The following is a 25,570-nucleotide window of genomic DNA, read 5'->3' as shown; positions in this document are numbered from 1 at the left end:
TAAAATGAAATCCCAGATCCGCCCTGTTAGTGTAAAAGGTATATTTTTTCACTTTTTAAATAATTAAAAAATTCATTTTTGATCTTCTTACTTTTTTAAAAATCAAAATAATCATCAGGTAAGATTTCTTAAAGCTAAAAAAAAGAGGCCTTTTTTGGGACCATTTTTTTGGGCCTTTTAGTCCTTTTAATTGGGCTTTTTGGGTAGGATTTTTTTGGTGTGGGCCATTTTGGAAGTGGACCTTTTTGACCCCATACCGATGCTACCTGAGAAAGGTGTACACACCATAGTAAATTGTCATCCAAAATCGGGGTGAAACGTCATCGGGTGAAACGTGGGTTCCCTATTTTTCCTCGTGTCTTTCAAAACTATAGAAAATTTCTTTTAAAAAAAAAAAAAAAAAACTTGTGCTTAGAATTTTGCTCAGTAAACAAATTTATTGCTGAGTGAACTTTTTTTTATTTTTTTTTTTACGAGAAAATTCCTTTGATGAAACCCCATTTGGGAAAAATCTACCCACCGGAAGGTTGTCATTTATAAATCACAGTGATTAAAAAAATTTAGAGATTTACAGTACAGCATCAAAATGTGAGTGGTTTGTTACTTCTGTTTCCTCGTTTAAATAAAACGAAGTTTTTTTCTTATTTCAACTTTTCTAGCACCTCAAAGTTGTAAGCTTTATTTTTGGATTTTATCTATATCATTAATACACCGTTTCTCCCCGATTTCCCATTCGCGCGCTTGTATTTTTATGAAAGCCCCGAAGATAGGATATAGTTTTTTGAACCCCTTTTCTGTGGTTTTGCGCAATTTTGGTCCGGCCCTATCTTTGTATCCCTGGGTGGTTTTTTAAAAAAATTGGGAGAATTTACCACAGTAAGACGATGTGTCGCGCGCAAGACCCAGGTCTGTAGCTCAAAGGTCAAGGTCACACTTAGACGTTAAAGGTCATTTTTCATGATAGTGCATTGATGGGCGTGTCCGGTCCATATCTTTGTCATCCATGGATGGATTTTCAAATAACTACGTATAAATGTGTAGCACAGTAAGACGACGTGTCGCACGCAAGACCCAGGTCTGTAGCTCAGAGGTCAAGGTCACACTTAATTTCTTAGACGTTAAAGGTCATATTTCACGATAGTGCATTGATGGGCGTGTCCGGTCCATATCTTTGTCATTCATGCATGGATTTTTAAATTATTGGACATGAATGTGTACCACAGTAAGACGACGTGGCGCGCCCAAGACCCAGGTCTGTAGCTCAAAGGTCAAGGCCACACTTAGATGTTAAATGTCATATTTCATGATAGTGCATTGATGGGCGTGTCCGGTCCATATCTTTGTCACTCATGTATTTCCTGTGAAATTTATAAATCTGTGTTATGAAGTATATGTAATGTATTGTCAATGGTACTTTTTTCATGATATTGCCAAAAATAGGGAGGGTATAGGTTAGTGTGAAAATGCACCAAAAGGTCAGAACTGAATAATATTAACACTGTTTTAGTGCCTTAAGAATCCACTTGGAATCAACTTGTAAATTTTTCTATGTGGCTCTGAGTCTAACAAGGCCTTTCAGTCTGCTGGCTTAGTAACAGAGGAATATTTAGGTTGTTTTTGCATAGCACTTTTCCGGTAGGCTGGAAACATGTTGACAGGACTAGTTGACTAACAATTTTATCTGTTGCATTTTCAGAGGTTATCCTGAACAACTTTCTTGCTGCAGAAAAAAATCACATACATTATGGAAGAATTTCTGAGAGAAAGAGGCCTACAAGAGTCTGTGATAGAAAAGTTCCAGTGTGATGGTGTGAGTGTTTCTTAAGACCACTTTAAAAGAAGTTTTTATGAATACATTTATAGATTCTGATATTAGTTGTTTTGCTGGTAAATATGATAATGGTGTCTGGTCATTTTAGTGGTTAATACTTATTTCAATACTCTTTTGTTTCTTATAAATCATTATTTCCAATATTTGGACAAGCACATGCATTGGGGAGCATCCTTCGGTTTTAGCGATTCCTTGTTACAATATATTGTTACGGAACCGACGTCTCCAGTTATTATCAGGGATGTCACGGAAACGTTAGCTCTATATCGTTTATAGGGATAGGAATTACTTCGTATTTAGCATAATCACTTTCAGTTGATCTGTGAATTTAGTGGTGTGCAACCTTTTAATAAACCAATTTTATAATAAACACCAATGGCATAGATCTACTAGATCCTTTGACAGACGATGATATATGCAACAGTTATATAGGTAACGGTTTAGCACTGCGCCTAGTGTAACACCATTGTATATGACTGAGATGGCTCTTTCAACTGATATTTTACATGGATGCTGTATTACCACTGACCACTTTTAATGGTCTATAACCTTGCATAAGAGCAGAATTATAACCAAAGGAAATACACATTGAAACTTTATCAACTTTAATAAATAGCAAAACTCCGTGTAGACTCTGGAAGTCGTTGCTATGGAATATTTTTGGCTGCGGAGGCAACGGATATCAACTCCATTAATAATAACTGTAATGTCTGCGGAGTATTGGTATGCGGAAATGATGCCTTTAATTTAACCTATGGGATCAACCCAACAAATCAGAAAGCCGCCGACTGAGTTCGAACGCTAAATATATAGATAAATGCGTAGGGATTTCGTTCTTTCTAAGGGATGCGGACTATTTAGAAGATGCAGAGTCTGTGACCAATCACAAGAGAGTACGGATTACTGTCAGCCAATCAGATACTCAGAAGTCACTGCGGACGTCACACACATCTAAAGTTGATGAATATACCGAAATCAAATGTTCCGTACCTTGATTTTCAATTCAAAACTATACGATTAATTAAGAAGCAATCGATATGGGAGTTACACAGTCAAGAGGGTGTCCATCTAGAGATCCGGATAGATATGTATTAGAGTTCTCGCACCTTTATTTATTATTTGCACGGCTATGAAATCTACCGATAGAATTCTGTCATCTCCGTTGTCAAATTGTCAACACAAAAGATTATTCAGTTCATGTGTAAGTTTTAGGTATCTCCAGCGGTAATATTCATATTGGAAAGATACTTTGAATCCTGATAGTTATTCTCGATAATAGTTTTCTGCTGATTTCTACGCGAATGACACAATATTGGTAAAAGTAACACATTTTCGCGGGTACATATTTCTGTAAAGTAGTTGTAAACATCTAGTGATTTTGCATTTGTGTCGGCCTCTATACTTCCAGACTATAACAATTCCCCCTCCTTTGTTTTAACTTATCCTCCTGGATAAGGACATTTAACTTTGTCAACATTTATCAGTTACTACCAAGGGCTTTACTTTCTAGAATTCAAGTCCTACACAAGAGAATATAATAAAACATTATCTAAAACAAATGAGATTACAACAAGAACATGAACAACAAAATTTATGTAATTCCGCTAAATACAGTTTACTGTCACAGTTCTGGTCATAACTTCAAAGTACCTTCACCACATGAAAATCACCACCTATCAGTTAAAGTCATTGTACCTCAACTGTCATACCTCAGTTCATTACTTCAGATACTCATAGATAATACTTGAAACATATAACTTTAGAACAAGAAAAAAAAAACAAAAAAAAAAAAAAAAAAACAACAGCAATTAAGTTATATCTTGTCAATGCAGATAATCAACACCTTCATAGATCTGTTCATCACTTCAATATTATCTTCGGTAACAAATATTGAAATCACCACCAATTAGGAATTTTCAAAGAATTTACTTTTACGTTCTGTTCCTGAATTGAGATATATTCTAATGGTTAAACGGAATCACTTTAAATCTAAATCATCATATTTCACTTCTTCTTTACATTAACACGTCCGTTCATATCGTACATGATACATATCACGTTTTGAAACACTTGAAACTCATTAAAGTTTGCAATATGAGACATGTTAGATAAAACTTTGTACTATTGTTTTCAATATACTTTACTGTCTTAGTTCTGTAAATAACTTCAAATTACCATTTGTCAACTGGGATCACTAAATTCTCACTATATTAAATAACTCCTATTGCCCAGTTCATACTTATGATCCAACTTATAGTACTCATTAAGTTTGCTTTGTTGTGTCTTCCCCCAACCTCAATGGCACGCTCAATGATGTTAGATCAACTGGTCGTCCTATTTTTGAATTTGAAAGAAATTCTAATGAGATTATATGGTCTTCTTCTGCCCTCGTTGGCTGCCTCACTCCCTTAGCTATTTCTTTGAGCATTTTGTAATTAAAAGCTCTGCTGGCATTACAGGAGGTTTCACTTTCTTCTATCTTGGGTGCCAAAGATCCAGGAAGGGCCAGAAACATGTATTTATCTAAAAGATATCGTCGGCTTACGTTCCCTGGTACGTAACCATTTATCAAGGTTTCAATTCTATAGGAACCAACTTCCCACTCAAACAATTTTCTATCGGCCGACAAGTTCTGCCATCCTAACGGAGGCCATGAAAAAGAAGTTTCACCTACTGGAATAATAACCGGAATCGTGACTGTGGACCAATCCCTTCTTCCTGGTGGACAAAGAGGCATGGCCCCTTTCATTAAAATATCAATTGCTCTTTTAGCAAAGGTCTGTGTCTCAATGTTTACCACTTTGTGATCACCTATCTCCTTCGCGACTTCACCATTTTCTGATGTCTCTATTTTCTCATTTACAACATCACTAACACTAAATTCTTTCTCTATCAAATTCTTAACTGCACTCTCTGTTTCAGTCCTCTTTGGTATCTGAATAATTCTTCTCCATTGTCCATTTTTCTGTACGACCTTTACTTTACACTCCTCCCTCTTACTCGACCCAACCTGTCTCTCTGCATTCTCCTTCGGTCTCTCCATGTCCCATTTCTTCCAAACACTTGCGATGTCCATTTCAGTAACTTCCATTTCCACCACGTCATCACCCTCCTCATCGTCATCACCATCATTATCCTCCTCATCATCATCATTATCACATACTCTCTTATTCTTAACTTTTTCTATTTCTGTATCTCATTTATTTCCTTCTAGCTCAGCCTTATGATCTTCCGCATCACCTCTTTCTGAAATTTTTATGGTATTGTTATTTTCATCATTGGCTACCTTCACTCCCAGTTCTATACACATGTTTTCTACTTCTCCTTCATCTTCCTTTGCAACGTCAACATCATTACCTATTATTTTGTCATCACCCCTTTTCACCTGTTTATCTTCGACTACCTTACTTTCACTTTCAATCTTTTCCTTCTCTATCATTGTAATCAATCTTCTAACTCCATCTTTTCCAGTCTCTAATGTAATTATTGTCCGTTCTGTAAACCCTTCGTCCTCTAAATCTGTTTCTTCATCAGCCATTTCAGAATCAACTTTCTGTGTTTCACTAATTCTATTCGTGTTTTGTTTCTTATGTTTGTCTTCCTTGTCAGCGTCTCTGTGTTCAGTGTCTCTTATACCAAGTTTATCTGTTTCACGTTTTTTATGTTTGTTTTCTGGTTTGTCTTTTCTTTCAGTGTCTGTATGTTCAGTGTCTTTTGTACCATGTTGGTCTGTTTCACGTTTCTTGTGTCTGTTTTCCTGTTTGTCTTTTCTTTCAGTGTCTTTGTTTTCAGTGTCGTTTGTACTGCGTTTATCTGTTTCACGTTTCTTATGTTTGCCACTGTCTTTGTTTGTTCCATGTTGTTTATTGTCATTTTGTCTGTGGTCCTTTACCACATTCTCGTTGTTTATACGTTCTTGTTTGTCACTGTTCGATGTCGTACTATGTTCACTTTGCTCTTGTTTGTGTTTAATGTGCACTTTGCTACTTTCATTTTCTATTATATTCAGGGGACTTGCTGTAAAATTTTCATTATAAATGTGCTGTGCATCTATCGGCTTTTCTGATAGCCGCCTTTTCCTCATTTGTCTTTCTTTCTCCTCTTTCTCTTCACTTGTTTTCTTCCCTTCTCTCCAGCCTTCTCTTATCTTGTCTCTTTCTTGGAGACTCATTCCTACTCTTTCAGTCATATTAAACATTAGCCTTCTAGCCTCAATTGCCATACTGTTCTCCCATGGTTCCGGTTTGAATATTTCCACATAGTCACATGGGTATAGTGCGAAGTAAAAGCAGTTGTTTCCTCCGGTAAAATTCTTTGACTGGTTATTAAATTCTATAAAGTGCCTGCTCATACAGTGTGCTTTCAAGTCTACAACTCTGGTAAATATAGTTTTAGAAGGACACCACGGGCAATAAACGGATTGTTTTCTGTGTACCTTAGAAGACACGTGGTTGACAAAACTTTTCTTAGATGTGAACTCCATCCCGCAGTGTTGACACTTTCGCATTGTCTCAAGTCTGCAAATAAATTAGAGAAGAGCTTTTAGTGGAAAGCTAATACTGGTCTCATAACAATCCGATACATTTCACATTTCCGAAATTTCAGATTCTTTCGAGGCAATACTGACGAATATCTCCTTTGCGTAGTTAAAATATATATTTGTGTTATTGCGTAGCCGGTCTATTCAACTTTTAATTTTGTTTATGCATATTTTACACGAAACCACTGGATATGAAACATTTATGTCTACAAAGTTGAATCTATCTACTTTTTGATTGCAGCGCAATTATTGATATTATTCATTAATTGTTACACGTCTTTTTTAACGTTAATCATTTTATATTTACACACATAATTATACTTTTTGTTACTGTCACTGTTGTTTATTGTTATATATTTATTCACTGCTGTTGTTTATTGTTATCACTGTTATTTATTTATTTATTTATTTATGTATTTATTCCCTTATCAGTCTTTTACGGGAGTTGTTAATTTTGTTGTGATTACTGAGCACTTTTAATTTTCTGAAGTTGTCGCTTCAACCAAGCGAGAACATTAACATCTGAGTATGGCCACAATCTGTCTATATGATATGCCTTTGCCTTGTGTTTCTTTGATCTTTTGACTAGACACACTAGGTCATCTATGACTTCTGTAACTATATACGGACCTTTCCATTTATTGACAAGTTTTGTACAAACACCTTCTTTCGAGTGGGGTCATGTAGCCAAACAAACTGACCCTTGTAGTTATGTCGTTGTTTTGCATTAATGTCATAGTGACGTTTTTGGTAATTCGCGACAGTTCGAATATTCTTCCTAGCAAAGTCATGTATGGTGACCAATTTATGTTTTAACTCATCAACATACTCACCATGGGACTGAGACTGATGTTCATCATTTACTGGGATGCCAATCATGGCGCTTAAGGGTAACACAATCTCGCGCCCATATACCATTTTATTTGGTGAGACTTGAGTAGAGTTATGGCTTGAACTGCGGTAGGCCATCATGACTAACTGCAAGTATTTGTCCCAGTTGGTTTGATCGGATGCACAGTATGCGGATAGCATGGAAATGACTTTCTATTTATAATAGTCCATTGGCTTGTGGGTGTAAGCTTGTTGTTCGGGACTTTTCAATATTGAGATAATCACACATTTTTGCGAATAACTGGGATTCGAAGTTACTGCCTTGGTCAGTGTATACTTGTAAAGGTACACCAAAACGGACCACAAAATTGTTAACGAATGCTTCGGCCACGGTAGCTGCTTCCTGATTTGAAATTGGTACACATTTTACCCGTTTAGTGAACCAGTCTGAGATCACTAATATAAACCTGTTACCGTTATTTGTTTGGGGAAGGGACCAAGAATATCCATTACAACACGTTCCATTGGTTCACCCACTATATATTGTCCCAATAGGGCTTTATTCTTTTCTTTGGATAATTTATGGGCTGTACATGTGTCACATAGCTGACAAATGTTTTTAACACTCTCTGTTACACCAGGCCAGTAACAACTTTGCCTGACCTTGTTTATGGTCTTGTCAGAGCCTAAATGCGCGGCTGACGGAATATCATGACTATAATGCATTACCTCGTCTTGCCTACGTTTTGGCACAACTAACTGCCATGTTATAGAACCGTCATTATTGACAAGTTTACGATAGAGCATGCCACCTTTGATTTCTAATCTGTCGCATTGACGCCAAAGCGTTTTAGCTACTGATGTACCACTTGAAACTTCAGACCACTGTGGGCGGGCACTGCTAGAAATTTTGGCTGCAAAAACTTTTGATATATCTGCATCGGCAGCCTGTTCAGCTCGAATATCAGTTGGACTCCATCCATCTAAAAGCATTTGATGAGGTCTGATTTCACTAGCCACGGCTTTGTCGTTCTCACTTCTTGTGGTAGCACGTGCCAATTCATCATCTTCTTCAGGGGGATTATTCTTATCGTTTAGCTTTTCGCAATTGGATTCAGGTGAGGTGATTTCGTGAGCAACTTCATTGGTCATATTGATTTCCTGCTGTCTTTTACAAGATGTACATGGTACCCTCGAAAATGCATCGGCATTGCTGTGTTGTCTGCCAGGTCGATGCACAACAGTCAGGTTGTAAGTTTCTAACTCTTGGATCCAACGCGCTGTTTGACCAGTTGGTGATTTCAAAGTATGCATCCAGCTAACTGCAGAGTTATCGGTCCGTAGGAGTATGTCACGGCCATACAGGTAATGATGAAATTGCTTAAGTGCTCGAACAACTGCAAGAAGTTCTTTTCGTGTGATGCAGTACTGCTGCTCGTATTTGTTCATTGTCTTGGACATATATGCTATTACATGCTATTTATCATCCATAACTTGAGACAAGATAGCACCTGTTGAATTATCAGAGGAATCTGTGTCCAAGATGAATTGACATTCTGGTTCTGGATAAGAGAGTACTGGTGCAGTAGTTAGTGCCTCTTTCAAGTATTCAAAAGAATTTTTACAGTCCTCTGTCCATAGGAATTTCGGTTTCTTCTCGCATAATCTATGCAATGGTCTCGCAATTTCAGCATACCCTTTCACAAATTTTCTATAGTAGCCTGCTAAACCAAGAAAGCTTCTTACTTGCTTAGCATTAACTGGTATGGACCAATTTCTGACTGCCTCTATTTTACTATCATCAGTGCTAATACCATCTTCGGAGACTACGTGACCAAGGAAAGTAATTGACTTTTGAAAGAAGACACACTTGGAAGCCTTCAACTTGAGGTTAGCTTCTTGAAGGCACTTGAAGACGTTTTCAAGTCTTGTGAGTGTCAAGTCTTGCACTGACCTTCCTGAGGTTATAATGTCATCCATATACGAGAGTGATTCTACCCATTGTATTCCCCGTAAAACGTTTTCCATTAGTCTCTGAAACGTGGCAGGGCTATTGACGAGACCAAAAGGCATGACCTTGAAGTGATAAAGGCCATTTGATGATGTAGAAAACGCGGTCTGCTGTTTGTCGTTTTCGTCCATCTGGACTTGCCAGAAGCCTGAACATAAGTCCATGCTACTAAACCACTTGTTGCCTGCAAGAGCCTCGAGGCAGTCATCAACGCGTGGGATGGGATATGCTATATGATATACTTTGGTTACAGAATTAAGCCTTCAATAGTCCACGCAAAATCTAGTTTAGCCATCTTTCTTGGTTATAAGGACGACAGGAGAAGACCACTCACTGCTCGATGGTTCAATTATCCCCTTTTCCAGCATACGCTGAACTTCCTCCTTTTCATTTACACGTTTTCCAAGAGGTTGTCGCCTCGGAGCCTGTTTAATAGACTGAGCAGATCCAGTATAAATCTTATGTTTGACCTTATCTGTGCATCCCAACTCATCACTTGATGTAACGAAGATACTTTTATATTTTTCGAACAACTCTTTCAAGTATTCAGGAACAGATTGACTTTCTTGATCACTTATATTATCTTCTGTAATATTTGCACAGCCTGCAGGTCAGAGACCACCAATTCAAAAAAGTACAGGGAACTTACTGGGAATGAGGTAAGTGTATACCTGGGAATAAGGTAACGTCTGTGCGTTCTGATTGGTCAGTCATGTAAACAAACCCAGGAAGTGATTATTTTTTCAAAATTGATATTTTTCCACTGCATCTACAGTATTTTATTATACATTTTGACAAAATTTGCTACATTTTATGTGTATTGAAAAAAAGTTTTATCAAACGAATTTCTCCCGCCATGTCAATGATGTAAACAGGGGGTCATCTCATTCACACGAAAATTACTCAAATAAAGTATCACTATTCATATGTTTTTCGTCCGATATTTTGGTAGAACTAAGATAGTTCTTGAGAAACTTGTAATTAGATATACATGTTTCGATGTATGGAAGTCCGTAGACGCCATAATGTTACAATGTAAGTCTATGGGAAAACAATTGGTGGTCTCTAACCTATAATAGAGCTAAAACATGACTTTCGTCGGAAGCCATCACAGGTAATGTAAATGGCCACAAATCTGTCGTAAATGATGTAGAAATACGTTTTCGTGCAAAAATAAGCGTGAAATTTGATCTTTTTTTAAATTGTGGCCTCTTTTTTTTAACAGGTGTGCCCATTTTTATCTGAGCTTTTGGGCCAAAAAGGATCATTTTTATCTCTGTAATGTAAGAGAATGATCCAAATTATTAGACCTTATTTCTATTTTTTACGGAATGAATCGTATTTCAACTTCCAAGTCAAATCAGATGCAGATAGCTGAAATTTTCACGAAAAAAATGCAATCTGACGACGACACGGTCTGAGTCTGGACAAATAAATCGACAGGGGGTGACCTCAGTAAACTGTCCATATCTTTCTTGAAACTGAACATTTCTTGATGAAACTTTGTAAGACATTTGGTATTGGATCATGTTTCACAATATCACTGTAAAATTGGAAAACTTGATACGAAACATTCATCTATAGGTCAGAGACCACCAATTCAAAAAAGTACAGGGAACTTACTGGGAATGAGGTAAGTGTATACCTGGGAATAAGGTAACGTCTGTGCGTTCTGATTGGTCAGTCATGTAAACAAACCCAGGAAGTGATTATTTTTTCAAAATTGATATTTTTCCACTGCATCTACAGTATTTTATTATACATTTTGACAAAATTTGCTACATTTTATGTGTATTGAAAAAAGTTTTATCAAACGAATTTCTCCCGCCATGTCAATGATGTAAACAGGGGGTCATCTCATTCACACGAAAATTACTCAAATAAAGTATCACTATTCATATGTTTTTCGTCCGATATTTTGGTAGAACTAAGATAGTTCTTGAGAAACTTGTAATTAGATATACATGTTTCGATGTATGGAAGGCCGTAGACGCCATAATGTTACAATGTAAGTCTATGGGAAAACAATTGGTGGTCTCTAACCTGCAACTTCATTTTCATATTCCTCATATGATGATTTGCAAAACCCTAGTCCTAATCCAGGATGTAATACAGTAATGGTGTCACCATTATTTACAACACCTACACCAAGTTCTGTCCTGTGTGGATCTACAACACCTTCAATCAAACTAACAGAATCTTTGTCTTCAATACCATATTCACAGTTTTCAACATAACCTGTTTTAGCTGAGTGTTCTGAATTGGGAGTTGTCACTTTGACATATCCATATGAGTTAGGTGGTATTTCTAGAGTTTCAGTAACAATTATTCTACACACACGCTCAGCTTCACTCTGTGTTACACATTGAACGTTCTCCCCAGACCTAAATTTTAATTTAAGATTGTCCATGTCCCAGCTTTTAACATGTTTCATGACGAAATCTTGCCCGATTATCCCTTCCATAGCCATATCACAGTCAATGACGTTGTGTTTCACTTCAGCATCTCCTATGGTAATAACAAAAGTATCACGCCCATGTACGTTGATTTTTGTCCCATCAAAACTTTGAATGTTAGTGCTGCTAGCAGGTAAGTGCTGACGATTTAATTGGTCAAATTTAGATTTTGAGATCAGTGTAACAGTTGATCCAGTATCGACAAGAAAATCTACTGGTGTCTGATCTATTTTCCCATTAACAAATAGTTCGTTATCAAATTTTGAACTGTTATTTCCAAGCTTACCAATCCTAGGAGTTCTCTGATTTTGAGTGTTATCGTTATTACATTCGATTTCAATTTGATTTTGTACAGATACAGTGTCTTGTTTAACGTCATTGGCTTTGATATTCTTGTTATTATCTACAGTTTTGAATTTCGGTAGGTCTTGTGCATTCCTGACTTGCCCTCCCCCGACCTACAGAGAGGACGTTGCGTCGTTTCCTGAAACATTGCTTCTGCTGACGGATGACCTTTGACCATTGCTCTGAGTGTGTCTGTCTGGGCAGCTCCATGAGATGTGATCAAGTGACTGACAATTGTAACATCTCCTAGGGGTGTCTCTATTTCTAGCCTGTGACCCTCTCTCGATTCTATCTAGCCTTATTTGAATAGATTTCAAAGTTCTATATATGCCGTCATTTTGTCTTGTATCCTTATCTCTCCAGCTAACTCTTCTCTCTTTGTAATCATCTTGCATTTTAACTACTCTATCATCACTTGTATTTCCAACTTGCCTTACTATATTTCATCTTCTCTCTTGGTTTGATTCACCGAGCAGATCCTGATAGCGTTCAACAACCTCTACTGCTTCTGTAATGGTCTTACAATCCCGATCCATTACTCGGCATTTCATTTCCACTGACAACGCCTTACTGAATTGCTGCAAGGCTAACATTTCTTGAGCTTCCGGCTCAAGATTACCATAAGCTTTTCTGGCTAATAGACGGAGGTCGTCTCCAAAAGCTGCTACCTATTCGCCCATCAACTTAAGAAGAGTTTGGAATTTTGTTACCCACCGAGACTGATGTCTTGCACTGCCAAACCTCTGCTCAAGTGCAAAGGTAAGATCTCCATATGTGCGTTTTTCACGTTGTGCAAGACTCGTGTAAAAGGCACGTGCTTGTCTATTAAGGCATGCCGCAAGGGTCAGCAGCATCTCCTTTTCTGTCCATTGTCCCAATTCGGCACAATCTTCAAAGTGGGAAATATATTGCTCCCAGTCATCTTCACCATCAAATTTATCAGGCTTAATGCTTATCGACGATCTGTTGCTACGACAACAGTGTCGTCGATCTGGAATTCTTTCTCCATCCTCGTTATTTGCAGGATTACATATGCGCCTATGTGGGGATCCTTCCACATCTCTTCCATCCCCTTGACCTATATTGAATTCAACTTCCGAATCCGAATTAGCCATGATGACTCTAAAAGATCTTCAATATTTATTTTATTAAATTGAAATTCTAAATGAATGTCAAAAGTCGTGTCTATTTAACCAGCACAGCAGGGGGCTTTTTTCTGTGACCTATTTATAACCTATTTCTTATTCCGCATAAAGATGACACTACTCAACACGACACACGGTAAATATTCCAGGTGAATTATAACATTCACTGTTCCAAGCTGTAATTCGTGACGCTAGACAGAACTAGAATCATCCCACTTCTGACACCAATTGTTACGGAACCGACGTTTCCAGTTATTATCAGGGATGGCACGGAAACGTTAGCTCTATAACGTTTATAGGGATAGGAATTACTTCGTATTTAGCATAATCACTTTCAGTTGATCTGTGAATTTAGTGATGTGCAACCTTTTAATAAGCCAATTTTATAACAAACACCAATGGCATAGATCTACTAGATCCTTTGACAGACGATGATATATGCAGCAGTTATATAGGTAACGGTTTAGTACTGCGCCTTGTGTAACACCATTGTATATGACTGAGATGGCTCTTTCAACTGATATTTTACATGGATGCTGTATTACCACTGACCACTTTTAATGGTCTATAACCTTGCATAAGAGCAGAATTATAACCACAGGAAATACACATTGAAACTTTATCAACTTTAATAAATAGCAAAACTCCGTGTAGACCCTGGAAGTCGTTGCAAGGGAATATTTTTGGCTGCGGAGGCAGCGGATATAAACTCCATTAATAATAACTGTAATGTCTGCGGAGTATTGGTATGCGGAAATGATGCCTTTAATTTAACCTATGGGATCAACCCAACAAATCAGAAAGCCGCCGACTGAGTTCGAACGCTAAATATATAGATAAATGCGTAGGGATTCCGTTCTTTCTAAGGGATGCGGACTATTTAGAAGATGCAGAGTCTGTGACCAATCACAAGAGAGTACGGATTACTGTCAGCCAATCAGATAGTCAGAAGTCACTGCGGACGTCAGACACATCTAAAGTTGATGAATACACCGAAATCAAATGTTCCGTACCTTGATTTTCAATTCAAAACTGTACGATTAATTAAGAAGCAATCGATATGGGAGTTACACAGTCAAGAGGGTGTCCATCTAGAGATCCGGATAGATATGTATTAGAGTTCTCGCACCTTTATTTATTATTTGCACGGCTATGAAATCTACCGATAGAATTCTGTCATCTCCGCAGTCAAATTGTCAACACAAAAGATTATTCAGTTCATGTGTAAGTTTTAGGTATCTCCAGCGGTAATATTCATATTGGAAAGATAATTTGAATACTGATAGTTATTCTCGATGATAGTTTGCTGCTGATTTCTACGCGAATGACACAATATTGGTAAAAGTAACACATTTTCGCGGGTACATATTTCTGTAAAGTAGTTGTAAACATCTAGTGATTTTGCATTTGTGTCGGCCTCTATACTTCCAGACTATAACAATATTAAATGTATTATGCCCCCCTTCGAAGAAGGATGGGAATATTGTTTTGCAGATATCGGTCGGTAGGTCGGTCGGTTGGTCGGTCGGTTGGTCGGAATGTAGACCAATCCGTTTCCGGATGATAACACAAGAACGCTTGGGCCTAGTATCATGAAAGTTGATAGGGAGGTTGATCATCACCAGCAGATGACCCCTATAGATTTTGGGGTCTGTATGTCAAAGGTCAAGGTCACAGTGACCCTGAATAGTAAAACGGTTTCCGGACGATAACTCAAGAACACTTGGGCCTAGGATTATAAAAGTTGATAGGGAGGTTGATAATGACCTGTTGATGACCCCTATTGATTTTGAGGTCAGTATGTTAAAGGTCAAGGACACAGTGACCCTGAATAGTAAAACGGTTTCCGGATAATAACTCAAGAATGCTTAGGCCTAGGGTCACGAAAGTTGATAGGGAGGTTGGTCATGATCAGCAGATGACCCCATATTGATTTTGAGGTCAGTATGTCAAAGGTCAAGGTTACAGTGACCAGGAACAGTAAAATGGTTTCCAGGCAATAACTCAAGAACACTTGGGCCTAATGTCAGGAAAATTGATAGTTATGTTGGCCATGACCAGCAGATGACCTCTATTGATTTTGAGGTCATTAGGTCAAAGGTCAAGGTCGCATTGGTCAGGAATAGTAAAACGGTTTCTGATCTTCTTATCCAAAACCACAAGGCCTAGGGCTTTGATATCTTGTATATGACATCAACTAGTGGTCCTCTACTAAGATTGTTCAAATTATTCCCCTAGGGTCAAATATGGCTCCGCCCTGGGGGTCACATGGTTTACATAGCCTTATATAGGGAAAAACTTTGAAAATCGTCTTGTCTAAACCACAAAGACTATGGCTTTGATATTTTATATTGTAGCATCATTTACTTGTTCTCTACCAAGTTTGTTCAAATTATCCCTCTATAAAAACCCAATAAATGTCTGTTTTGACTCATTCCGTACCCAATTAAGCAAAATCGCCAATCTCTGCAATGTTACGCTGTTGGGTATTTTTGTCCATTTTTAGCCCACCATCTGGTAGAAGGGCTTGTAAAATTGCTTTTTGTCTGTGGTCCGTCCGTCAGTTAGTCCGTCCGTCTGTTAACAATTCTTGTTATCGCATCTCCTCTGAAACTACTAGTCAGATTTTTACCAAACTTGGCCACAATGATTCCCCAGTGCCCAAGTTGGTCCTAATTGAGGATGATGTCACTAGGTCAAAGGTCAAGGTGACAGTGACCTTGAACTTAAATTAAAATCTTGTTATCACATCTCCTCTGAAACTACTAGATTGATTTCAATAAAACTTTGCCACAATGATCGCCCAGTGCCCTTGTTAATCCTTACTGAAAATGAGGTCACTAGGTCCAAGGTCAAGGTCACAGTGACTTGCTCTTTGAAATTTGTTTCTGCTCAATATGTGGTGAACTATTTTACCTAGAACCTTGAAATTTCTTAGGTTTGTTGGTCATGGTGTGCAGTTGACCCCTGTCTGTATTTAGGTCAAAGTTAAAGGTCACTGTGATCTGAAATTTGAAATCACTGTCTGTTCAGTAACTTGTCTACTGTTCCACTTCAGATCTGGAAATTGCATAAATATGTAGGTCACGGTGTTAAGATGACCGTTGTCAAATCATTATTTAGATCATTACATCAAGGTCATAGTGATCTGAAATTTAAAGTCAGTGTCTGTTCAGTCACTGATGAACTAACTCCACTACGATCTTTTCCTTCACTTCTATTATTTATTTCTGTTCGAAGTCTTATTTAAAAAGAAAATATGTTCAACAGGGTCAATTATGTAATTTTGTGGAAGAAAAGTGAGAGTGGAAATATGTAAAACGGAAAAATGATTTCCTTTCATCAGTTGCCGTGGATATACATGTTTTCTTATACATTGTGTGTTAAATATGAACCGGGGCCGCTTTCACAAAACAACTTAATTCAGTTTTGTTTGTAAATTCGTTCGTAAGTCAGTTTTCGGTCTTAAGCCAATTTCACTAAATTTCTGAAGAATATTTATTTTCACATCTTCATTTAGGTATCTTTCTTGACTACATGCAAAATACAGCATTTTAGCTCATTTTAGCCCCAAAATAATACATTTATGAAATAAAATTGTAAACTCAGGGAAACTCACAAGGATGTGAAGAAAGAAAGAAAAAGGAACAAAGAAGCAACAAAGAAACAAAATGAATATTCTTTATTGACAAAAGATTAATCATTAAACATTTGGATTTATGAATAAATGTTTCTGTTTCAATGCAAGGTGTAAACGGTGAACTGTACTAATCCACCGACAATTTTTGACAGTGACGTCATATTGTCAACAAACTATAAATAACCACGGTATATCCCCAAACGGATTATACCTATAATAAACAGAAATGCGTCCCTATCGTATGAGAAACTCAAGTAAGATATGTTCCAGTGGATGTGTTGGCTACTTGTCACGTAGGCGATGTAAGTTCGAAACCAGTGGTAGACGATGTATATTTTTTGTAGCAAACAATGTTGTTTGAAAGATCAGTTACATTTAGAAAAATGTTGTTAGCTCGACTTTTCGAAGAAAATGTAGGGCTATTGCACTCGCCCCGGCGTCGGCGTCGCCGTTGGTTAAAGTTTTTGATAAAGTCAAATATCTCTGTCACGATCAAAACTATTAACTTGAAACTTAAAATAGTTATTTACTATCAAAGTCTACACCAGGAGAAACAATCCCCATAACTCTGATTTGAATTTTGACAGAATTATGCCCCTTTTTAACTTAGAATGTTTGGTTAAAGTTTTTGATAAAGTCAAATATCTCTGTTACTATCAAAGCTTTTGACTTGAAACTTAAAATACTTATTTACCATCATAGTTTACACCAGAGAAACAATCCCCACAACTCTGATTTGAATTTTGACGGAATTTTGCCCCTTTTAACTTAGATTTTTTGGGTCAAATTTTTGATAAATTCAAGTATCTCTGTTACTATTAAAGCTTTTGACTTGAAACTCGAAATAGTTATTTACTATCAAAGTCTACACCAGGAGACATTTTCTTATAACTATAATTTGAATTTTAACAGAGTTATGCTCCTTTTTAACTTGGATATTTTTTACTGGCAAAGCTCAAATTCAGAGTCAAGCACTTAGAAATGTCGAGCGCGCTGTCTTACGGACAGCTCTTGTTTTTATATGTTTTTATTAGGTTTTTTAATCCTCAATCATTTATTATAGTATGAAGTATACCAAATGTTAATGCAATATATGCCTGTCTCACCATCCGTCTATTGTGTTTTAGAATAGATATTGCTTTCATGTTATTCTTCAATGGCTTGTTATATAGTTAAAACGTGTTCATATCCATTTTAGCCATTTTATGTGGAGTGAAATAAACGTTTTCTATACAATTTATTCCGTTCCGTTCGCATAATTCGTAATGCACTAGAAAATCAAGATAACTATATAGCTGAATAAAAAAATATCGTGCGGGGAAAAAGTACCGCCAACTGGTATTTTTCGGTTACTACGGCAACGCCGTTATCCTCTGGGCTACGTATCCATGCAGGCTATAGGTAAAGAAATATAATCATAATCCAGTACAATATTATAAGGCAAACATTCGAAAGTAAACACAATATGACGTCACTGTCAGGTATCTCTGGTCGGATAGTATTGTCCGTAAGTATTGACCTGGCACTCATGAATATTCCGTATGTTTCCGTAAATTAATTTTCGGTATCCGAACCCAAACAACGATATAACTATTGAAAAGCCAATTATATACCGTCATGTATCAAGTGCAGATATAGCTGTGCGGACAAATCGTTTTGCCAGTAAACTCAGGGTTGAGCAGTGTTGAGTGTTCGAGCCTTCTGTCTGCCCCAATTTTTCTTTGCGGTATTTATCTGTAAAAGACGGAAACTTGTCACACTTATCATCATGATTTATCAACGAAATACTCTAATGTTGATAACCGATCATCTACATACATAAAACAGTTATACAAAATGTCGTCTAAAATCTTCAGGACCGGACCAGCATTAATTCATTCATTCATTCAACGGACAATTCAAAGAATTTTTGTTAGAGACACAAAATGCAATGTTTCATGAAAAAATATATAATCATAGATTCAAATACAAACACATAGAATCATATTTCCAAAAATGGTTAGAAAAGAATTCGAACCCATGGTAACGTGTTTCTAGATATTTTCAGGACACTAACGAATATCACGTAAAATAACGAAAACGCCCGAAAATATTGAGTGCCAGGTCAATACTTACGGACAATAGGAATGAGGATATCCACGTGTCGTTTGTGTTAAGCAATGTATAAAACATGGGAATCACGGACTTTCTTGCTATACTAAGTTAGCGTTTTGTATCTCAGTGAATTGAATTTATCTACTATACATGTACATCGGTGTAGAAACTTGTTGTGACACATTTTGAACCACTGAAAGTTTGAAAAAAGGTAACCCGTGGAAGCTTTTTACTTAAGTCCAACTTAAGTCAAGACAGTGTAAGAAATATTTGTGAAACTGCTTAAGCATGGACTTAAGTGCATCATAACTTTTTACTTAAGTTTTTCATAAGTTCATGCTTAAGCAAGGAACTTAAGTTATTATGTGAAAGCTGCCCCAGATCTATGAATAGAGTAGAAATGTTACCATACCGGTACATTAAGTTAAGGTTTTCCTTGTGTAGGTTAGAGGAAAGTTACTGTACTACTCTCGCACGGTATTTGTAATAATAACATGTTAAATGTTACTATTGAGAAAAGGGGAATCGGGTAATGAAACCATTATCCGTGACAAAATATTGTACTACTTTTGAATCGTATTGACTATAAAGAAAGCCCTGATTTACCATGAAGTAAACCCCGAATTACCAATAAAGACCTAATCGACTTTTCCGATAATGTTTTTGTTATCATTCTCTATTTATACATTGTAACTTAAAACATTACATGTATTCTGGTTTTTTGAAGTTATGCCTATCAGATTATTGAAAAAAATTATGTTTTAATGATTGTTTGATGTAACCTCTTTTATTGGGATTGAGTGCGAAAAGTATTGTGCTTCAATCTATGATGAGCACCAGCTCAATAGTCCTGTCTGAAATATAACGTTAATATGTGTATTTATAATGCTAACAGTCGGGAAAGTAAGTTTTATTTTTATTTTCACAAATTTGATTTTAATCACCATAGATTGTTTAAACAAGAGATCCCAGAGGAATCTTGCTGCCCATGATGAATGATCTTTCTTATAGACAATTAAGGTCCATAGTAATTAACTGGGAGAAAACGATCTCGAGAATCAGATGTTTACTACCATTGACGGAGTGTTATAAGCAAGACCAAGGCCAGAATTTCTTAAGGCCTGGTCACAATTGCATTTCTGAAGTCGAATTCTAGAATGAATTTTAAAAGTTTGTTAATATAGACCTCAGTTATAGGCTCCAGGTCAATTTTATATAGACCTAATTATGTGTTCAAACCCTTGTCATTATTAAGGTCACTAGTTCCACGGTCACACTGAACTCAGTTTTGTTTTTTGCTCAGTCAGTAAAGAGCTATCTCACCAGGTTAAATGAAAAATCAAATTTTAAAATTAATTAATTTCCAAAATGTATAAATGTATGGACTCAAGTTATCAACAAATAAGATCCATCAAAGAGCTCATTTGATGGTGGGCGCCTCGATCCCTCCGGGATCTCTTGTTGAGTTATTCCCCTTTCATTATATTTACTCAAAACTATTATCCGGAACTATCTTAAAAAGTATTTGAAGAATTTCCTTCTAATTACTACGGTGCCCATAAAGTGACATGTTACACACTTTTTTTCCACTTAGGTATTGTGAGACTATTTTTATTTCGTTTAAACGAAATCATTTCGTTAAAACGAAATAACTATTTCGTTTATACGAAGTAACTTACATTTCGTTTTTACGAAATGTTATTTCGTTAAAACGAAATAAAAAAAAGTCTCACATTACCTAAGTGGAAAAAAAAGTGTGTAACATGTCACTTTAGGGGCACCTGAAATTTCATACACTCACAGAGCATATTAGAAGGAAGTGCACTATGTAATAAAAATAACTCAACTTTTCAGGGATTTCTGTCTGACAACATGGCAATAAACTAATGTTTCCCCGGCGGGGGGATTGGCCATGTGTAACGTGGCTCTTGTTTAAGTTTATTAAATTTCTAAAGTAATAAATAATAGATCTACATACTTGTATATGTATCTCTACATGATGTAATATCCATAAGGACATGCTTCCATAAAGATTTCAATACATTAATATGTAAAATATGTGATCAATTTAGAATAACACATATTCATAATGTATAAACTTAAGAAAATTTATATAGATTTACAAAACAACAGTTATATGAATATCTAATCATACTTTTCTGTTGTATTATTCTTTTTCATTCATCCTCAACACCAGTGTTTCCCCAGAAGGAGAACTATGCCTAAAATGACAATATTAAAGCCAGGCAATTGGAATTACATGTACACTGGAAAAATAATGTTTACATGTACTTATAAAAATACAATACAGTTCTTTGGTTCTATTTAAAGGATACATTTGCCATCAATAAACAGAAGAAAAGAGTTGCTTCCCTTTCCAATAACCTTCTCAGTAATGCTGAATAATTCTGAATAAGCCACTAAAAATCAAAGAATTTCTTCTAAACCTGGCATGATATGTATTTAAAAGTGACAAATGATAATATATAATTACTTTTCACATACCGTGGCTTTCGGTATTCCGAGTGGTTTTCGGTAATGTTAAGGGTCTGATCTTGCTTAGGGGCACGAGATCATTGAAGTTTCGTTACTAATAAAACAGTTTTAAACCAAGTCTTCCAATGGAAAGAGTATGAATTATATAGCTGTGTCTTGTGAGATTCATTGATTTACAGTGATACTTAAAACTTTATACTTTCAGATAGATGCCACAGTGATCACGTTAATGACTGATGAAGAATTGAAGCACTACCTTCCAAGATTTGGAGATCAAATTGCCATTAAAGCATTTGCTAGACAAGAACTACAAAAAAGCCAGAACACAGAATCTGACAAAAGACGATCCTTACGGGAAAAACTTATATCAAAATTACAAAAGAAACACAGTTCAAGTGAACATTTGAAAAGGTCTGAATCTCAAAGAGGGAACGTGAACGCGAAAAAAATGAGTAGAAAAATCGAACTTGGCTGGCTACACCAGTACGGGTTTAATGGGTCTTTAAAACAAGTTAGGTCTGCTTCTGGAGGCGGTACAAGAACAGTAGCTATACAGTTGGATTGTTTGATAGGAGATGTGTTACCGGTAGCTAAGGACCTTTTCTTTCCAGATGGCATATCTAAAAAGGGGACTGTGGATGAATTTGATTTTCATATTGCAGACCAGACACAAACAAGACTTTCTCCACACCTGAAAATTCAAGAGCTGTATGAACGTACAAAACTTAAACGTGTAAGACTGTACATGGTGACATGTTCACCTGGATTTTTTTCCAGTGATGGTACTGAAGCTGCAGATAATGAGACAAGAGCAGGGACTAATGAGACAAGAGCAGGGACTGTCGACCAGGTTGATTCTCTGGTGGGAGAAATGCAAGAAAAGAATGATAAACGTGTTGAAACTGCAGAAAAGGAAACAACAAGAAGAAGTGTCGAACAGGTTGATTCTATGGTGACAGAACTGCAAGGAAAGAATGATAAACATGTTGAAGCTGCAGAAAATGAAACAACCAGAAGAAGTGTCGAACTGGTTGATTCTGTTTTGGGAAAATTGGAAGAAAGGAATGATGAATGTGTTGAAACTACAGGAAATGAAACAACTAGAAGTACTGTCGAACAGGTTGGTTCTATGGTGACAGAATTGCATGAAATGAATGATAAACATGTTGAAGCTGCAGATGACATGCATATCCTAGATGAGCATGGAGAGACTTTTAGCAATGGTTCTGTGCAGTCTAGAGTGGTGGAACCTATGCTCGCGGTATTTTGTACATATATAATCTTTTTAAGAAGCAAGAAAAAATTATTATTTCGATTTGCCTATGTAAAAACGTTAAGTTATCCTCCTTTTATGGAAACATATTGTTGATGTGCGTCATTACGTGACTTTGTCGTCTCGTGAGCTATCGACACGGCATACGTGAAAAGGTGAAAATTCGCCCTGAAGGGAACCTATGCTGGCGGTATGTTATATCGATTAAATTAAGGCGGAAAAAAAAATTAGCAGGCTAAAAATGAACAAACAAGCATATGCGAATATAATATTTAGAACATTACTCATTTATTATGTGAACCACAAAAGAAATGAGGATAAAATTTAGTATGTTCCTCTATGTGTATATTTCCCTTACAGAGATGGAATCACTATTAGAACAAAGCTTAAAAACGTATGATAATGTTATTTAAAAACAGAATGTTCAAGTATTAAAGATTCAGACAACGACAGTGATTAACTCACTAATGTTTTCTACACTTCTTTTGTGTGTTGGAAATTAACTCCTCCCTACATCTCAGAAAGAGCCATTTGGACTTTGTCAAAATACTAAGGTCAACACCGATCTTTTCATGTTTCGAAAGGCACTCGTAGTGTAGCCAGGCGTCACATTCATCACATCTTGCTCTTAAATGTATCTTAATATCTGAATTTAATGCATGATTTCTTAAAAACTAATTGTAGTTGCGTGATTTTGACATATTTGTGTAAGATTTTGTGCGACGGATACAGATTGCGTAAAATATATCGGCTGCTGTATACGTCACGTGAGCGGCACGCGCGGCTATCGCTACGTTTGTTGTAAAGGCATTTCACCACTGGTCGGTGTTGAACATAGCATGATGAAATATTTTTATCAGTGCTTCTGCAGAGAGCGTATTTATCGAAATACCGCGAGCATAGGAATACCGCGAGCATAGGTTCCACCACTCTATAAACATAAGTGAGCCGGGTGAAATGATAGTGCAAGGTTACGGGGAAGATAATGACTCTCTACAAAACTATTTACCAGATTTTGTTAGGCAATCTGAGGACCAAGATCTGAACACTCTTCCAGCTGCATGTGTTGTGCCGAATACAATTAGAATTCATCGGGCTGTTATCTTGAATGAATTGATTCCCATTTTCAAGGACCCAGTCATTACGACCAAGCCTCTTCAATTCATTTTTGTGGATGAAAAAGGCCATGATTCCCAAGGTCTAAGCAGAGATGCATATGCTGCATTTTGGGAAGCATTTTGTTTGAAATACACAGATGGAGAGGATTTCAGGATTCCTATATTATCAAATGAACTAGGAGACACTGAATGGGAAGCAGTTGGTAGAATCCTTTTGAAAGGATACATGGATTTAAAGTATTTTCCAGTGAATATTGCCCCAGCATTTTTTGTTGCAGTATGTCATGGCGAAGGTGCTGTTACTCCAGAAATATTGAAGAACTCATTCCTGTCTTTCCTTTCTGCAACTGAAAAGGATTTATTAGGGCATGCACTGTCAGAAGTCAGTTTTGACCTAGATGAGTTGGTAGAATTGTTGGACAGGTTTGATTGCCACTGTATTCCAAATAAAGACAACCTTTCATGTTTGGTTCTCCAAATCAGCCACAGAGTCCTGATACAAGAGCCAAAATATGCTATGGATGCTTTGCAGAGAGTTGGGCAAATAATTTGGAGAGAAGAGTTTCCATCTGTCGACATGATTCTGTCAATGTATGCAAAATCTGAGCCCACAGTGCCTAAAGTTTTGGCATTATTTTCTGCAAACCCCATGTCAAAAGAACAAAATGAATCATTCAAGTACCTCCAGAAATTTGTGCGTGGTCGCAACAAGGAACAATTGCGACAATTACTTCGCTTCCTCACAGGGTCGGACATGCTGTGTGTTTCCCAAATTGATGTAAGCTTTGTTGTTCGCTATGGAGCAGGCAGGGTACCGACAGCACACACATGCGGACCAGTGCTAGAACTTCCATGCACCTATGTTAGCTACCCAGATTTTAGAAACGAGTGGGAGAGCATCTTGCAAGCCAAAGAAAATATGAACATGATGATTGCTTGAAGAAGTACTGCTACATGATGATTCATATTTTGAATTGAAGAGTGGAATTGTGACCTTTGTTACTGATTTGAACATGTACTAGTGGATTTGAAATGGCAACATTTAGCACAAATACTGTATTTTTGACAAAGTAAAGGAACCAAAAGTATGCATACCTCATAAACTGCTTTTATGTCTGTATTTTATTTTGGCAAAATCTTATTTTGGCATAAGGAAATTACATTTAAGTGTTCTTTAGTATGGAATATTCTTTTAGCTTGCTTACTTCATTCTTCAAGAAAGTTAGCTTATGACATCGCTTTTTATCCATCCATCATTCAGTTTGTCTTTCCATAAACAATAGTCACTTCTAGTCAGAAACTACTTGGTTGATTTGACCTTGCCAAAATGTTTACAAAAGGCTCTGGTTAGTCCTACCTTAAATCCATTAATGGTCATAAGGTCTTAAGATTAAATTTTAAGACCAAGAACATAGATTTTTGTTATTGCTTTTAGTCAAAGACTACATGTATAGTAAGGAATTGTCTAAATGTTATTGTTATGGCCAAGACAGTCTTAGAAATATCCATTACATTTAATGATTTTGCTCAAAACCTACGTGAGCAGATACTAAATGGAAAACCTACTTTTTTACTCTAGATGCAACATTATTTTTCCCATTCTTCAAGAAATTTGAATGAACTATTTGGGATCAAAAGGTAGGTCAAAAGGTCAAATCATTAATAAAATCTGTTTGTATTCAAGAGACAAAGCTTTATACTGAACCTTATAGAAACTGTTTCACAGTTTTTGTTTTGATAAAACCTAGGTAAGATTATCTTACTGAAGTCGTATGATGTTTGTGTTTTAG

General features: G+C 36.6%; 2 protein-coding genes across 2 annotated transcripts; both read left to right on the top strand.

Annotated features, from left to right (window-relative positions):
• Positions 1-1,677: 1,677 nt before the first annotated feature.
• On the top strand, positions 1,678-23,040 carry LOC123546442 (uncharacterized). Its single transcript, XM_053552010.1, has 3 exons — positions 1,678-1,810; positions 21,595-22,632; positions 23,023-23,040. Exons 1-3 carry the CDS (start codon positions 1,745-1,747, stop codon positions 23,038-23,040), a joined length of 1,122 nt encoding a protein of 373 aa, XP_053407985.1. The 5' UTR covers positions 1,678-1,744.
• Positions 23,041-23,598: 558 nt separating this feature from the next.
• On the top strand, positions 23,599-24,758 carry LOC128559395 (uncharacterized). Its single transcript, XM_053550797.1, has one exon. It carries the CDS (start codon positions 23,620-23,622, stop codon positions 24,718-24,720), a length of 1,101 nt encoding a protein of 366 aa, XP_053406772.1. The 5' UTR covers positions 23,599-23,619; the 3' UTR covers positions 24,721-24,758.
• The last annotated feature ends 812 nt before the right edge of the window (positions 24,759-25,570 follow it).

This window comes from Mercenaria mercenaria, chromosome 9 (assembly GCF_021730395.1).
Source record: "Mercenaria mercenaria strain notata chromosome 9, MADL_Memer_1, whole genome shotgun sequence".
Classification (NCBI taxonomy): Eukaryota; Metazoa; Mollusca; class Bivalvia; order Venerida; family Veneridae; genus Mercenaria; species Mercenaria mercenaria.
Note: the sequence above shows the minus strand (reverse complement) of the source record. Positions and strands in the feature narration are given on the sequence as shown.

Excerpts from the sequence above, each read along its gene's own strand:
- LOC128559395 (XM_053550797.1), top strand. The coding sequence starts at position 23,620 with ATGATAGTGCAAGGTTACGGGGAAGATAATGACTCTCTACAAAACTAT.
- LOC123546442 (XM_053552010.1), top strand. The coding sequence starts at position 1,745 with ATGGAAGAATTTCTGAGAGAAAGAGGCCTACAAGAGTCTGTGATAGAA. Across the intron at positions 1,811-21,594 it reads AAAAGTTCCAGTGTGATGGT|ATAGATGCCACAGTGATCAC; the intron begins GTGAGTGTTTCT and ends TTATACTTTCAG.